The sequence below is a fragment of the Erigeron canadensis genome, chromosome 6 (assembly GCF_010389155.1).
Source record: "Erigeron canadensis isolate Cc75 chromosome 6, C_canadensis_v1, whole genome shotgun sequence".
NCBI lineage: Eukaryota > Viridiplantae > Streptophyta > Magnoliopsida > Asterales > Asteraceae > Erigeron > Erigeron canadensis.
The window spans coordinates 27,931,488-27,946,933 of record NC_057766.1 but is presented as its reverse complement, the minus strand read 5'-3'; the positions used below and the strand labels follow the sequence as shown (position 1 = coordinate 27,946,933).

The 15,446-nt window shown below is 32.9% G+C and overlaps 3 protein-coding genes across 3 annotated transcripts; all 3 read left to right on the top strand.

Moving 5' to 3' along the window:
- The first annotated feature begins 2,186 nt into the window (after positions 1 to 2,186).
- On the top strand, positions 2,187 to 4,582 carry LOC122605946 (pentatricopeptide repeat-containing protein At5g66520-like). The gene is made up of 2 exons (XM_043778914.1): positions 2,187 to 3,872; positions 4,051 to 4,582. The coding sequence occupies exon 1, from the start codon at positions 2,267 to 2,269 to the stop codon at positions 3,866 to 3,868; it is 1,602 nt and encodes a 533-aa protein (XP_043634849.1). The 5' UTR covers positions 2,187 to 2,266; the 3' UTR covers positions 3,869 to 3,872; positions 4,051 to 4,582.
- Positions 4,583 to 6,167: 1,585 nt separating this feature from the next.
- Positions 6,168 to 8,579, top strand: LOC122602753 (protein LEAD-SENSITIVE 1-like). Its single transcript, XM_043775344.1, has 2 exons — positions 6,168 to 6,346; positions 7,505 to 8,579. Exons 1-2 carry the CDS (start codon positions 6,241 to 6,243, stop codon positions 8,329 to 8,331), a joined length of 933 nt encoding a protein of 310 aa, XP_043631279.1. The 5' UTR covers positions 6,168 to 6,240; the 3' UTR covers positions 8,332 to 8,579.
- Positions 8,580 to 10,044: 1,465 nt separating this feature from the next.
- Positions 10,045 to 11,843, top strand: LOC122602751 (2-methylpropanoate--CoA ligase CCL4-like). The gene has a single exon (XM_043775342.1). It carries the CDS (start codon positions 10,105 to 10,107, stop codon positions 11,758 to 11,760), a length of 1,656 nt encoding a protein of 551 aa, XP_043631277.1. The 5' UTR covers positions 10,045 to 10,104; the 3' UTR covers positions 11,761 to 11,843.
- Positions 11,844 to 15,446: the final 3,603 nt, after the last annotated feature.

Here is a 15,446-nt window from a genome sequence, read left to right as displayed (position 1 = left end):
CTTCCAAAATTTTTGGAACTTATAGCGTGGAATTCATGTTTGGATTATAAACATTTATGTAAGAATGATAAGGATAGAAGATTCAAAGTTGTAATTGATGAGACGAGGATATAATTAATATTTAATTTCTAACTATTTATGAACTACAATTTTGTTATGTTGTCAAAAAATTGAATCAAGGAAAACATTTAAATTGAATCTAAGATCAAACTTAATGGGTGATGATTACTTTAAGTTGATTCCTCAACTTTACTTTTGACCCTTGAATGATTTTTAAAGGCCAAGATTTAAAGATTAACTTTGAATCTTATTATTTGATTTTCATATAAGGGTTAAGATACTCTTGACTTGATCCCTCAAGTTGAAAGTAACTTGAGAAAATCTATGCCCCAACTTAATACTCGTGACTTGTTTTTTTGGTTATTGTAACCACGATCTAGGTGGCCTAGTGATCATGCTATTCAGTTGGCCGAGTACATTTAGGAGTGACAATTTTCGACACAATCCATGACACGTCAAATAAGCACGTTTGAGTTTAAGCTAAACAATTTGGTCATAAATAGGTCGAGAGTAACTAACACGTTAAATATATAAGTTGAATTTGGATTAAACGGGCTGTAAACATGGTAATATTGTTCCATTCCATATTAAATTGCATATATTCTAACAAAAATAGAAAAATAAAAACTTAAGAAAAATTAAGTCGGATTGTCGTAAATAAAGTTAGACTTATACAACAACTTTCGATGAACATCGATCATTGAAGTTTGGCACCTTAACTTTTTTTTTTTTTTTTTTCTTTTTCCTAATGCCCCATTTTTAAACTTAATCTACAATATGTTGCTAAGATGCCATACCGAAAACAATAATACCGAAAAGACTATTGAAATTCGTCCACTAATTTGATGATCTAGATTCTGAAATCAGCCACACATTGCACATGGACTTTGGATAGAAGTGGAAAGGTGTTGCGAGGAAAACGAGTCCTCTTGACAAAATATTTACATTATTTTAAAATGTTTTTTTCCCTTCACTTTTCAAAAGCAAATTAAAGAGAAGAAAGTAAAGGTAGACTATGAGGGTATACAGTAATTAGATGCATAAATAGATACACACAAAGAATGAAGCTTGTATTTTGCGTTTTTAATAGCTTGGCTAAATGAATAAACAGAGGAGGATTCTATATTCGAAACTATCATGTACGTATAAACACTAAACTTTATATTTGGCCATTTAGGTGACTAATACCTGGCCAATAATAGCGTCTCTGGTTATTAAATGCTTGACGGTGATATATTTAGGTACATATATATATGGACAATGTAGGATCCAGTATTTCGTGTCATTAGGTGCATCAATATTATAACCAATAATTCTGTAATAGACTAACCAAATAGTAGTACTTGTACTCGTAACACAAAGTAAATAGACCTAATACACTCTATAAAAAATGGCAGCCCATATTTGTATCACTTAAATTTATAAGTGTACCACATTGTACAAATAATATAACAGACAATACAAGTATATGATACACAGTAGTGATAGATTAATCAAAAAGTGTGGTACGAGTATTATTTCCCATATTTTATATGGAAATTTACACTACACGAAAAAAGAACAATATAGTTCATTTGAAATTTAGAACCCTGTAAAACTTTGGAGGATTCAGTAGGGATGCTAATTAATCTGGTTAATCCAACAACTATTGGGCTTGCGTTTGGGTTACCTGGGTTTCTTTTGATTTTGGGCTATTTGGACATAAGATAAAAATTTGTACATTTGATACTTTCATACTTATAGTTTTGGTGATATTTTTAATTTTTACCTTCAACTTTTCTTTTCTTCTCTTGTTTCGGGTTTCTGTTTCTCAACATTGGGTTCGTTTTATTGGAGTCAATAGAATTGGATATGCACTGTTCAAAAAAATAGAATTGTTTTTGCATCAAATTTAGAATTTTGTTTACCATAGTTGAAGCATTTCTGTTAGCATGTTTAAAAACTGATAGGGTTCGGGTCAAATCAGTCACAAAGAGTACACGACCATGAACAAAATATATTATTTGGGCAATGTAACTTAAAATTCTGTTTTAAAAAAGAAAAAAAAAAACTTAAGATTCTGTTAGAAACCGCTATAAAAACCTGGTCAAATAAGACAAAAGCTGTCTTATACTTGTTGAATTGAACACTAAAAAGACCATCAAAAAATAACAGAATATCTATACACATGATCATATAAATTAACTAAAACAATATAAATACACTAATGGGATCTCAAATTGCCTCCAAATATTTAAAATCAAGTAAGAAACAACTTTCCCTCCTAAACCAAACACACCTTACCCTCACTCAAACCAACCAAATCCACGCCCATCTCGTCGTCTCGGGCTCGATATCCGACCCGTTTGCAGCCGGAAAGCTCTTATTCTCTTACATAGCTTCCCCACAAACCAACCTTAATCATGCACACACATTGTTTGAATCAATTCCTCACAGAACTACTTACATTTGGAACACCATGATCAGAGCTTTTACTGATCATGGTGCTTCTATAGGTGCATTATTGCTGTTTAAACGTATGTTCGGGTCCGGGTTTTTGCCCACGAATCATACATTTTCTTTTGTGTTAAAAGCTTGTGCTGATTTATGTGAAGTTAAATTCGGGTTTATTTGTCATGGACAAGCGGTTAAGTTGGGATGGGAAAGTTATGATTTTGTACAGAATGGATTGATACATTTCTACGCGGTTTGTGACCGTTTGGATAGTTGTCGTAGGTTGTTTGATATGAGTTTGAATAAGGATGTTGTTACTTGGACCGCGGTTATTAATGGGTATGTGAAAGCGGGACAAGTGGATATTGCGCGCCAACTGTTTGATGAAATGCCTAATAAGAATAACGTGACTTGGAGTGTGATGATTAATGGGTATGTTCAAGTTGGGTTGTTCAAGGAGAGTTTGGATTTGTTTAATGATATGTTGGAACGTGAGGTTCGGCCTAATCATTCTAGTATCGTGGTTGCGTTATCTGCGTGTGGTTTTCTTGGTGCGTTGGATCAAGGTAGATGGATTCACGCATATGTTGATAAGAAGAAGATGGAGTTGGATGGGATATTGGGGACGGCGTTAGTGGATATGTATGCAAAGTGTGGGTGTATTGAATTAGCTTATCGTGTGTTTGAGGAGATGCCTTGTAGGGATGTATTTGCTTTTACGTCGTTGATTTCTGGTTTGGCTAATCATGGGGAAAGTGGACGTGCAATTGCATTGCTTTCTAGGATGAAGACAGAAGGGGTTAAACCAAACGAGATTACGTTCATTTGTGTTCTAAATGCATGTAGTCGGATGGGATTAGTTGATGAAGGTGTAAATGTTTTTGAAAGCATGACGGATGTTTATGGGATTGAGCCTCGTGTACAGCATTATGGTTGTTTAGTGGATCTTTTAGGTGGTGTTGGAATGCTAGAGCAAGCGAAGAAAGTGGTGACCGAGATGCCCATGGAGCCTGATTCTTATGTGTTGGGTGCATTGTTGAACGCATGTAGGGTTCATGGTAATGTTGAATTGGGCGTAGAAATGGTTGAGGGTTTGGAGGAAAAAGGCCTTGATCGTAGTGGAGTTCATGTTCTTCTTTCAAATATATATGCATCGGTTAACCAATGGGGTTATGTGGAAAATGTGAGGAAGAAGATGGAAAACGAGAAGGTGAAAAAGGATCCGGGGTGCAGCTCGATTGAAGTTGATGGTTTGGTATGTGAATTTGTTGCTGGAAACAAGTTGCTTACAAAGGAGATTGAATTGTTGTCTTCAGGAATTGACAAGCACCTGAGATCATATTGGATTGATCATGATGTAACATTTGGATCATAGCTAGGTAAGTACTTGTTTTCCCTTCTTTTTAATAAATGAAACATTATTAACAACGAGGTTTGTATGGTCAATACATGTGTTATTCACTTGCATTGAATAGATTATGTTTCCTACACGGCTACGTAATTCTGAGTTTTTTTTTTTTCTTTCTGTTAAACTCTTTTAATTTGTTCTTTCTTCAGTTATGAAAAGCAACTTCAACAACAGGATCTAGGCCAAACATTGAAACATATACTCAGATTGAACAGTCTTCGTCTTCTAAAGACAAAAAACACTTCTTTGACTTGAATTCTCTGTTGACTGCATTACCCGATGATTAAGCAGGAAAAACACTTGAGTGACTTGTTGATTGTATATACAAGCTTATAGCCTTATGCCCTTATACTACATTCTTTACCTCACCTGTTAATGTAATAATGTCCAAACAGTCGTTCAAGAAGCAAGATAATGGAACCTTCAACGGTATAAATCTGTAGATTTAATAATGCATTAAAATTATGGACTATATCAGCAAAAAGATGGAAGTATTGGAGGTGCAGAAAAAATGATCAGTTTCAACTAGTTAAGGCAGACCTTATACAAGTGTTCATTTTATTATTTTTTTATTTGTATTTTTTAATTTTCACATATGTAGTGATGGTATTGAATTTTGATAAAGGATGTTTTGAGTCTTGACTATATATCTTGGTAAGTGTTTGCTTCATGACTAATTCTTCAGATGACATATTAGTTCGGAGGGTCACCATAGTTTTCTCTTAGGTTCCACATTTGTTTGATCCTTGTTCATTAATACTAGCAAGCCTTAAAATCAGGCATGTTAAATGGAATAAATCCGTAAGGTATGTATTGTGGAGGACCATCTTAATGGCATATATGTAGTGGCCATATACAAAACTTTAAGCTCATGTTAAGTAATGTTGCTTCAACTTAGTAGTGTGTTTATGGGAATAGGCCAATACAACTCTTCAAATGTAAAGAAAAAGTTCCAGCGAGGACTGCGCAAAAGCAAGCAATAATAAAACGGAAAACAAACATAGCGCGCACTATAGCAGCACCACTGTTCAGGTTTGAGGGTTACATGAATTTTATTGACAGACTTTGACATATGATCTATGTGTTTGATTTATGGGGACTGGGGAGTACGTTGCTTATTGTTGGAGCCAAGTACTCCTATATGGCTATATGGCTATAAAATCGCCTTGGTGGATGACAATCTTTCTACAGATCCTCGTCCGCATAACCTACTCTTGAAGGTCTACATTTTGCTGATTCTTGACATTTTAGTAACTAGCAAGCTAAAGTTATGAGATTAAGCAGACTCATTGGGTGCCGTAGTTGGTTAACAGGTATGTGACATGTATATAAATTGATAGCCATTGAGTGTTTTTTTTATTATGGTAAAATTGTACACTTGCTGAATTTTTTAATAGTAAAGGACTAAAGGCAAACAAAAAATATTATACAAAGTTTATTATTACTAGTAGACTGTAGACTAGTAGTCATTTGAGATTATGCTTACTCTTAGATAAACGAGTTATTGTACAAAGTTAAATTATGAAGTAATTACTTTTTGCGTTCCACAAACAACGTCATCAAACATAAAAGATTATATTTAAGATTTCTTGCGTTAAAGATTGAAAGTTATCATTATCGTTATACATATATTTGACTTGAAAAATTATATGACTACTAATTATCAAGGAATAACTAGCTTGTTATGCGTTACCAACTCGGTCGATTTAGGAGTTGAGAGTATTCAGGTCTATGTGGTAAGTACCGAATACTTAAGGAGTCGCCAAGGTGAAAAGTACTCGACAAGTATTCGACTCGACAGGGGTAGTTTTGCAACACTACTAATTATACTTAATGTAGGAAATAACATATAAAAATGTGAATAACTAATTTATTTGTTAAAACTATACATTAATTTTGAAAAGAACAAAAATGATAACAAGAATTTGTTATAACAATTCGGTGTATAAATTAGACGCAATTTTTATATTTTTGTGTATATTTTAAAGTATTCCGTAGTTAAGACAGATAAAAAAATATTTTGTATTTTATATTTATAATTTATAATTTTTAAAATCTAATAAAAAAACAGAATATTCTATGGGATTTAGTTATGGAGACTAATGGAGGGGAGGGGGATGTCGAGTGGCACACGGTAACTTAACAAGGGATGCCAAGTTTGATTAAAGCGACACCTTTGTGGTCCCATCATCACACGCTAATACGAGTACATAATTACATTAAAAAAAAAAAAGAAATTTATTTTTATAATTATTATAATTATACAGACACCCGTCACAATCAAAATCTCGAAAGTAATATCCATCCTGAAGGAAAGAAAATTTGGAACAGCAGAAAGAATGGAAGAGATGAAACAAATATTATCAAACAAAATCGATATATCACAAATTAAACCTGGCGATCACATCTATTCTTGGCGTACCGCTTGGCTCTACGCCCATCACGGTAATTAATTAATCTTACTCTATTTTTTTTTTTTATTCTTTCCCACCCGGAAAGCAATAATTATGATAGTGTGTTAATTTTATATTGATCTAAAATTAAGGTTATGTGTAAAAGTTGTCACACTGATATTGAATTTGAGTCTGGATTTGTATTTGGGTTCTTCTGCTTAGTCAATTTTATTTTAGGGTGATTTTTATTTTTATTTTAATCCTAAATTGATGGAAATTGCCCAAATTAAAGAAATGCATATCTATATAACTTAGTATCTGTAAATGTGCTTTATTGTGTTGTACAGTACAACCATGTAAAGTGGTGTATCGTCAAAAATTGGTGGTGTACAATCTTGTTGAAGGTGTAGTACTACTTTGTTTATCGGTTGACAACTCTGCTTATGCTTTCGATTTGAAATTTTGTTAAAATTCCGTTGCGTTAAACTCTTGCAGAAAATGTGTAGTATGCTACATAGCTAGAGGCTAAGCTGCTAATGAAGAATCATATTAATTGTTAACTTGGATTTATGGTAGTTAAGTCTAAGCCACATATATCTGTAAGTAGAATTACACGTTAATTTTGAATTTATCGCATATCAGAGCATTTCTGGCGGAGATATTTAATTATGTGAAAGTTATTTGTCGAGCGTTTAGTTTGTGGCGGTTGCTTATTGTATATTTCCACATGTAAGACTGGCATCTGAATATAAATGAAGAATAACTATTTTCTTGCACCAAATCTTTCTCTATCTGTATCCACTTGACCTCTGCAAGGGAAGTAAAAAGTAACACAAGGAATAAGACCACATGTCTCGCATTCACGTATGCTTTAGGTTGACCTATCAGAACACATGTGTTTGCCTGTATAAAGAGTGATCGACTTTTGGATAGATCTTACTTTGTGTCAAAGAACCATTGCGCTTGCTAAAGTTCAAAATAAACACTATGGTACATTTAGAATATCACATCTTTGACATACATTACATCAAGCAACACATACGGTTAACTATTAATTTGAATTTTGTTAACTTGTGGATTATTAGAACAAGTTGTACTATCATTAATAGCTGTTAATGCTATAGGATTGTTATTCTACCTTTTAGGAAGTCTTTGATTTTTGCTCTGAATTATCACTTGAAATATCTCATCTGTCTTCAATCTGCTGCAGGAATATATGCTGGCGATGATAAGGTGATCCATTTCACTCGGGGTGGGGGTCAAGAGATTGGTACAGGAACAGTGTTAGACCGTATTATTTTTAGCACATCGCCCTCTAATTCCGGAGATCCTTGCTTGAAATGCGGTGATCAGTCAAATTCTGATGGTGTCATTGCTTCATGTTTAAACTGTTTTCTGTCTGGCGGCGATCTTTATCTATTCAAATATTCAGTCTCTCCAGCCATCTTTCTTGCCAAAGCTCGAGGCGGAACATGCACTCTTGCTCTTTCTGACCCTCCTGAGGATGTTCTTCATCGTGCTCAATTTCTCCTTGAAAAAGGCTTTGGAGTATACAATATTTTCAAGAACAATTGTGAGGATTTCGCAATCTACTGTAAGACAGGCTTGCTCGTGTTCACAACTATTAGTGTTGGTCGAAGTGGGCAGGCGGCAACCTTTTTAGCTGCTACTAGTGCTATTATTTCATCTCCACTTCGTTTTTTGACCGCTAGTGTTCCAGGCTTGGCAGTTGTGGGATGTGGTATATATTGTATAAGCAGGCTTGTTTCTGACATGGGAATTCGTCGTGATGTTATTAAAATCTCAGTTGAGAGACTTGTTGGTAGCACAACATTAAGTGAATCTCAAGCTCTGGAACCTGAAGCTTTGATTGAATCGGCCATGGAGCCTGAAGCTTGTGTCAAGAAACCTGAAGAAACTCAAGCTTTGATTCCCAAAGACACCCAAGTTCCAGTTGAGCGGCTGGAGGAGTCTCAAGCCTTGGTTGAGGAGCCCAAGGCGGATCAAGCTCTTGTTGCCACTGGTAAGGGAGAATGATAGCGTGGGATAAAAGTTGCGTCATGCAAATGGAAAGACAGCCATTAGTATCATGATGACTACTATCGTTGTAATGATTTGTTGTCATTTACTTGCCGATCTTTAAAAACAAAGGGCACTATATTTTCAGACTAGGACTGTTGATTGAAAACCGCCATTAGGCATGTTTGTAATATTAGTTGGTAATGTAAAGCTACTCTTGATGACATTATTACCTTGTATGGGAGTGCTAGTTTGATTTTGTATAATTATACATGGAGAAATATTAACTATTTAGCTAAAAAGGCGTTGTGCCTGCAGATTGATACTTGTTTGCAGGGTTTATAGATTGATACTTATACAACATGCTCTTAAGCTCTTTACATCCTCCCATGGGCTGCGGTAGGATGAAGAAACAATGAATTCTGAAACACTTGAGAATCCATAGTACTGGGGAGGCAAACACAATATTGAACAAATTTTTGATCGATTACACAGAAAATTCCCAGCAAAATGCTACAGTTAATTTGAGAAGAAACTAGCTATGGAACCACCATTGTTATAGCGTATCATATACAAACAAACTTTTATAAACATAACTTCAACCAATGAAATGATGATTATGTAATATCTCTCTTTCTCTCTCTCTCTCTCTTTTTTTTTTTTTTTTTCCTGTTTATTGATTGGTCCACCTCACATGTTGTGTAAATTTTGGTTTGTAGAAAGTTTGTCATCTCGTTCTATTATACACCCCTTAAACTTTATGATATACATATAGATTACACTTATTATATGAACGCTTATGCTTGTAGAAAACCTTTTATATGTCTCTGTCTTTGGATGATAAAATCAAAATATGTTTTCCTAAGTCTAATCAATGTATCAGAACATGTCTAATAAAATGTGATACAAATTTGAAGACTATCAATTTGACATAAATGCAAGGATTTAATCGCTCATTAACAATGAGGTTCATAAATAATATTGACTTAATTTTAACATTAAGTTTATGAATGAGTTTTTACCACGTCTTTTATCATCGTAAAATAAAACTTTTAACCTAGCAATATTGAAGTAGGTCAGTGTAGAAGCTATACGAATGAGGAGGCAAGAGGGCTCATGCCCTTTGAAACCTTGAATTCAGTCATGTATTTTACAGGTGGAATCCTGTAAGTTGAAAATAATTTGATTAGTCAAGTTAGTTCAATTTTAGGTAACTTAATGTAAAAATCTTATAATAAGAAAAGATTAACTTTTAAGTAAATTGAGCTTCTGATTTATCCATTACAAAATTTAACAATATGATTGATCAATCAAGTTTTAAAAACTCTCTTCTATTAAGATTAACCAACATACGAGTATATATTTTTAGCTACCAACCTTATCTGACAAAACGAGTCTTGTAGATGATGACCATTAACTGATTTTTGGTACCTTAAAATCCTTATTTATACTAAATTATATTTTATTTGTTTGCCACACCACAATGTATATCATATTATTATTACCTATATATGGAGTAATTTGTTTCTATAGATAGAACAACATTAAATTTGTTAACGGATTACAACGACAACAAATATCTTAGCGACACAAAAATCGTTATTGATTTGGACAACACCATTTGTGTTAATCCAGTGATTAACATTCAACATAACATTTAATTGCTATAGCTAGTGATTAGTGTATATATATGTGTATGTTTAAATCGTACAGAACACAAATCACAAAACTGTTTTTCTTCAAATTATATTTCATCTGTTCCAGTCACACACAAAAAAAAGGACACAAAACATGGATGCATTAAGGAAGCCTAATGCTGCAAATTCAAGCCCTCTAACACCTCTTGGTTTCCTAGAAAGAGCAGCCATCATATACGATGACTCTCCTTCAATCGTATACAACGATCTGACTTACACATGGTCAGATACGTATCGTCGTTGTCTACAATTAGCTTCATCCATCTCTCGTCTCGCTATAGGAAAAGGTGACGTTGTTTCAGTACTTGCACCAAACATCCCTGCCACTTATGAGCTTCATTTTGCAGCCACAATGACTGGGGCCGTGTTCAACACAATCAATACACGTTTAGATGCACGTAACGTGTCAACTCTTCTTGTTCATAGCGAATCCAAGCTAGTTTTCGTTGACTACCAGCTCATTCCTCTTATCCAAGAAGCGGTTTCTTTACTCTCGGATAAATGTCCTTGTCCACTACTCGTGGTTATAACAGATGATGCAGCTGCATCATTTAGTACTACTATGGATTATAATTTCTTCATTAGTACATATGAAACCATGGTGGAAGCCGGTGATCCTGGATTCATTTGGGCCCGGCCCAAAAGTGATTGGGATCCATTAACATTGACTTACACTTCTGGGACAACCTCGGCTCCAAAAGGCGTCGTCCATAGCCACCGTGGGACGTTTATTGGAACCATGAGTTCTCTTCTAGACTGGTTTGTACCTAAACAACCTGTCTTTTTATGGACACTGCCAATGTTTCATGTAAGCGGTTGGAACTATGTCTGGGGTATGGCTGCAGTTGGAGGCACAAATGTCTGTCTACGCAAATTCGATGCATCTGTTATTTACAATTCCATTTATAAATTTCATGTGACACACATGTGTGGCGCCCCAATTGTGCTTAATATGTTGACAAAAGTTAATCCTCTTTGTCACAAAGTTCATATTTTGACAAGTGGGGCGCCACCTCCACCTGCTGTTCTGTTAAAAATTGAGTCACTTGGATTTGAAGTGACTCATTTTTATGGAATGACTGAAGCAGGTGGACCGGCTACCGCTTGTACATGGAAGGAAAAATGGAATAAATTTCCAGCGTCCGAAAGAGCTAAACTTAAGGCAAGACAAGGAGTTCGAACAGTTGGGATGGCTGATGTGTATGTGGTAGATTCCGAGTCAGGGTTGAGTGTGAAACGGGACGGGTTGACTCAAGGAGAGATAGTGATTAAAGGCGGGTGTATAATGTCCGGTTACTTAAAAGATCCAGAAGCAGCCGCGACATGTATAAAAAACGGGTGGTTTTATACAGGGGATGTGGGCGTTATGCACCCGGATGGGTATTTGGAAATTAAGGACAGGTCAAAAGATGTGATTATAAGTGGTGGAGAGAATATTAGTAGTGTGGAGGTCGAGTCAGTTTTGTACTCGCATCCGGCTGTGAATGAGGCTGCAGTCGTGGGACGACCTGATGAGTACTGGGGTGAAACGCCGTGTGCTTTTGTTAGTCTGAAAGATGCCGAAGGGAAGCCACGGCCCACGGGCGAGGAGATAATGAAGTTTTGTAAAGGTAAGCTGCCCGGATACATGGTGCCAAAATCAGTTGTTTTTAAGGATGAGCTTCCAAAAACATCCACAGGCAAGATTCAGAAAAATGTCCTAAGGGAAATTGCCAGAAGTATGGGATTTTCGGGAAAAAGTCGAATCTAAATAAAAAGTATATAAATAATATATTTACTTTAGTTTAAATAAAAGTATAAATGAAGGCTAAGTTTTTTCCCCCTCATATCTACTACCCGATATAGCTATACCTTTTATGTATAGTTTAAATAGTACCGTCTTTTTCTAAGGTTAGATATTTGACTTCATCTTCTTTTTTATACTTTTTGAATTGTCAATTATGCATCACTGTTTTAATAAAACCTTTGGACATGGACACACATTAAAAGAGAAAGAGAGAGAGGGGGGACAGGTTGAAATTAATAAATTTCATATTATAAAATGATCGATATGATCATATGATTGAAGAATGACAACAATAATATTAAAAAAAAAAAAAGAGTATAATTTCATCAAAGAAAGATATGAAGACATGATATGTAGATAAATATAACTCTTTTAGATTAATATATATACCCCATATCGGTTGTGTAAACAGTAATGCAGGGTTAAATTGGCTTTCTTATCCATCAAAGTAGTCCTTTGTATGTAAATAAATTCAATAGATAAAGCTTACAAATTCATATCATTGTTATTATATCTTTTTTTTATCAAAGATATCATTGTTATTTTTTCTTTTGACAAACCCAGTATTGACGTATTGTTATGGACGTATCGGTAACACGATACTTTGCATTGGCGTGGAATAATTGCTAAATCTCAGGGACCTGAAACATTGTGTTGGGTCCAATGGTGTTCACCTTTGATGAGCCCGTTTTTAAAATAAAGCTGTTTCTTTATCAGCCCATTTAGGAGCCATTTGGGTTTTCTAGTTGCACAAAGTGAGTGTGTATACCTTTTTTCTGGGGTAAAAATAAAAAAGAATATATCCATTTTCATTTTAATTTTATAATTTTTGTTTTTTAATAAAGTATAAGCATAATTATCTGAGAACAAAATTATGTTCAAATAGGTTTTCTTTATAGCCTACAAAAAAAAGTTTGTTTTGACAGGTTTTCTTCAATCGACTGTTGCATAGTTTGGGTTGATGATATTGGCAACTTGTCTTACTAGTAAATGTTAACCGAATATACCACCCTCTTTTCGAATAGCGTAGATCAAAGATTTGACAAACGAGCAAAAAAAAAAAAAAAAAGAGTTAAATCAGATCTACTGACCTGACCGATTTAATTAGGTTACCTTTCTTATATAAGTGATGTTATTATATGTTAGCATGGCTAATCTGTAATTTTCAGAATCGTCATATTAAACTACTTGTTATTTCTTGTTTTATACGTAAGAAGACTTTAGTTTTTTATTAGAGTAAAACAAATACGTATCTTGATTTTATTTTTTTTATGTAAGATTCTCTTTATTGGGGATCCAATTGGGCACGCCGAACAATATAAAAAAAATGCTTTTGTTTTATAAATTGTCAAGTGCAGAAGTTGGTATATGATGGTGTTTTTATCTTTTATCGAAAGAGAAAGCAACGACAAATTTGTTAATAATTAAATCACAAGTGATGCTTTCACAATAAGATCTATTATCTCTATATCTCTATCTCTACCTTTATACTAAATAAAAGATAATTGTCTTTTAAAAATAATTTTTAGAAAAATTGTGATGTGGCAAGTCTACAATTTTTCTTAAAAAAGTCTTTATTTTAATTATAATGTCATAATATATTACAATATTTTAAATTAAAATAGCTCACCAAATACTTATTTAAAGTTCATAATATTTTATTACAAACAAATAAATTTTTTTAATAATTATTATGTTATTCATTTCATCATCATATCGATTTATAATATATTAATGACAAAAATTACATGCATATTTTATAATTTAAAATTAAATTTTTTTTTTAACCCGAGTTAGTGTGTATACATGTAAGGTACGGTACGGGCTTCGCCCTTAAAGATATTAATAAAGGGTAGTTGGTAGGAGCGATAGGTCATAGAGTGTAATATGTCATATTGGGTGATTGGTAATGGGGTCACATACTGAGAGACTTCGTCTATAGTTTAAAAAATATATATTTTAAAAATATTTTTATAATTTTTTTGATGGAATTATTTAATTAAAGAGGGAATGAAAAAAATGAAAGAAAAAAAAATCATGAAAACAAGCTAAAAAATTCAAAATCGAACATTCTCCCCCTTATCTCCTTAAGGTACTTTCTTATTTGATTTCTATTCACGTTTTAAACAAATTATTTTATTATTACGTTTATAGAATGCAAATAACTTAAAAGAATTAATGTTTGTATGAAAAAAATGATTATCAGCTATGAAAACGAAGTTTTGAAAAAACATGTATATACGCTTTTTCAAAACACAGTTTTAAAAAAAAAACAATTTATTTTATAAAACGCAAAATCTGTTTTGTACGCGCTATACCAAACACCCCTAAATATATAAATTTAAATGTTGTGAGTGTAAGCAAAATCAAATTAGATTAAAATTGTATAACTCTAAAACATTGAACGCATATATCGTTTTTTTTTTAGACAATATTTGCTTACATTTTTTATCTGACAATTGTTACTTATCATCACCTTCATATATTTTTTGATTTAACTAAAAAAATCATCATGTATAAAATTTCATACTTGTAAATACAAATTCTTTTTACATCCCCACTACTACTATAATAAAACAAGAAAGAGTATTTATATATACTCTCTATAATTTCAATACTTAATCTAACACTTTCTTTACTGCTATACACTTGTACTTTTTGGACTATCGTTGAAATAATAATAAAAAAAATAATCGTTGAAATAAAAAAAATAAAATAAAAAGAAGAAGAAGGTAAAAGAACGTTAATTTCTTCGCATGGTCGTCTGTTTTTATTTTGGATTATTGATGAAGCCAAAATAGAACCAACGAAATAATTCTCAAAAGTGTAAATCTGAGCAAAAAGCCAAAAACCACAAGGACCATCCTCATAGTAATGTAGTATACTATTTTTATAAATAATTTTCTAAAGTTATACTACTCATATAAAGTTTGAGGAATCTTAAACTTTCGATTAAAATTAAAAGTAAGAATTTAAATTTAAGTTTTGAATCTTGAATTAATTTCAATCTAAGGGTCAAAAGTTTTAAACAATATATAAAAGGGAGTGATATTCGTATCATATATTTTAATAAATTAACTACACATATGTTTTAGTAACTTATATGTAAATATTTAAAAAATTATTAATGTGTTTGATTAATTAAAATCTGATATGAATATTATTTCTCATGTAAAAAAGATGAACAAACATGATATACTTATCAATATCTATCTATACTATATTATAAAGCAAATCCACTTTTGAACTTTCAACTTTTTAACATTCATATAATACTGTTAAAAGAAATCTCAACTATTCATTTTTTTTTCCTCCCTCCTCAAATCTCAACCATTTATTATTCTCTCTCATTCATAAATTATTCTATTCCGCTAATTCATTTAAAATATTTTATTTCATAAACTATACATCAATAAATTATAAAAATTATATGGGTGTTCTTAAAATTTCATGTTTTTTAATTAGAAATGTCATTCGATATACTTTCGACGAATTTTTAAATTCGAGGGCGGAGCCCGGATGGCTAAAGTATTTTGCTATCACACTCTATAACCTATCACCTCATATTGTTTATCATACTCTACGACCTATCACCCCACCATCTCACCGTCGCAATACGCGGATACTTTGTCTCTAGTGATTAAAGTTGC

Coding starts and splice junctions, on each gene's coding strand:
- LOC122602753 (XM_043775344.1), top strand. CDS start 6,241: ATGGAAGAGATGAAACAAATATTATCAAACAAAATCGATATATCACAA. Junction 6,347..7,504: donor TTGGCTCTACGCCCATCACG/GTAATTAATTAA, acceptor AATCTGCTGCAG/GAATATATGCTGGCGATGAT.
- LOC122605946 (XM_043778914.1), top strand. CDS start 2,267: ATGGGATCTCAAATTGCCTCCAAATATTTAAAATCAAGTAAGAAACAA.
- LOC122602751 (XM_043775342.1), top strand. CDS start 10,105: ATGGATGCATTAAGGAAGCCTAATGCTGCAAATTCAAGCCCTCTAACA.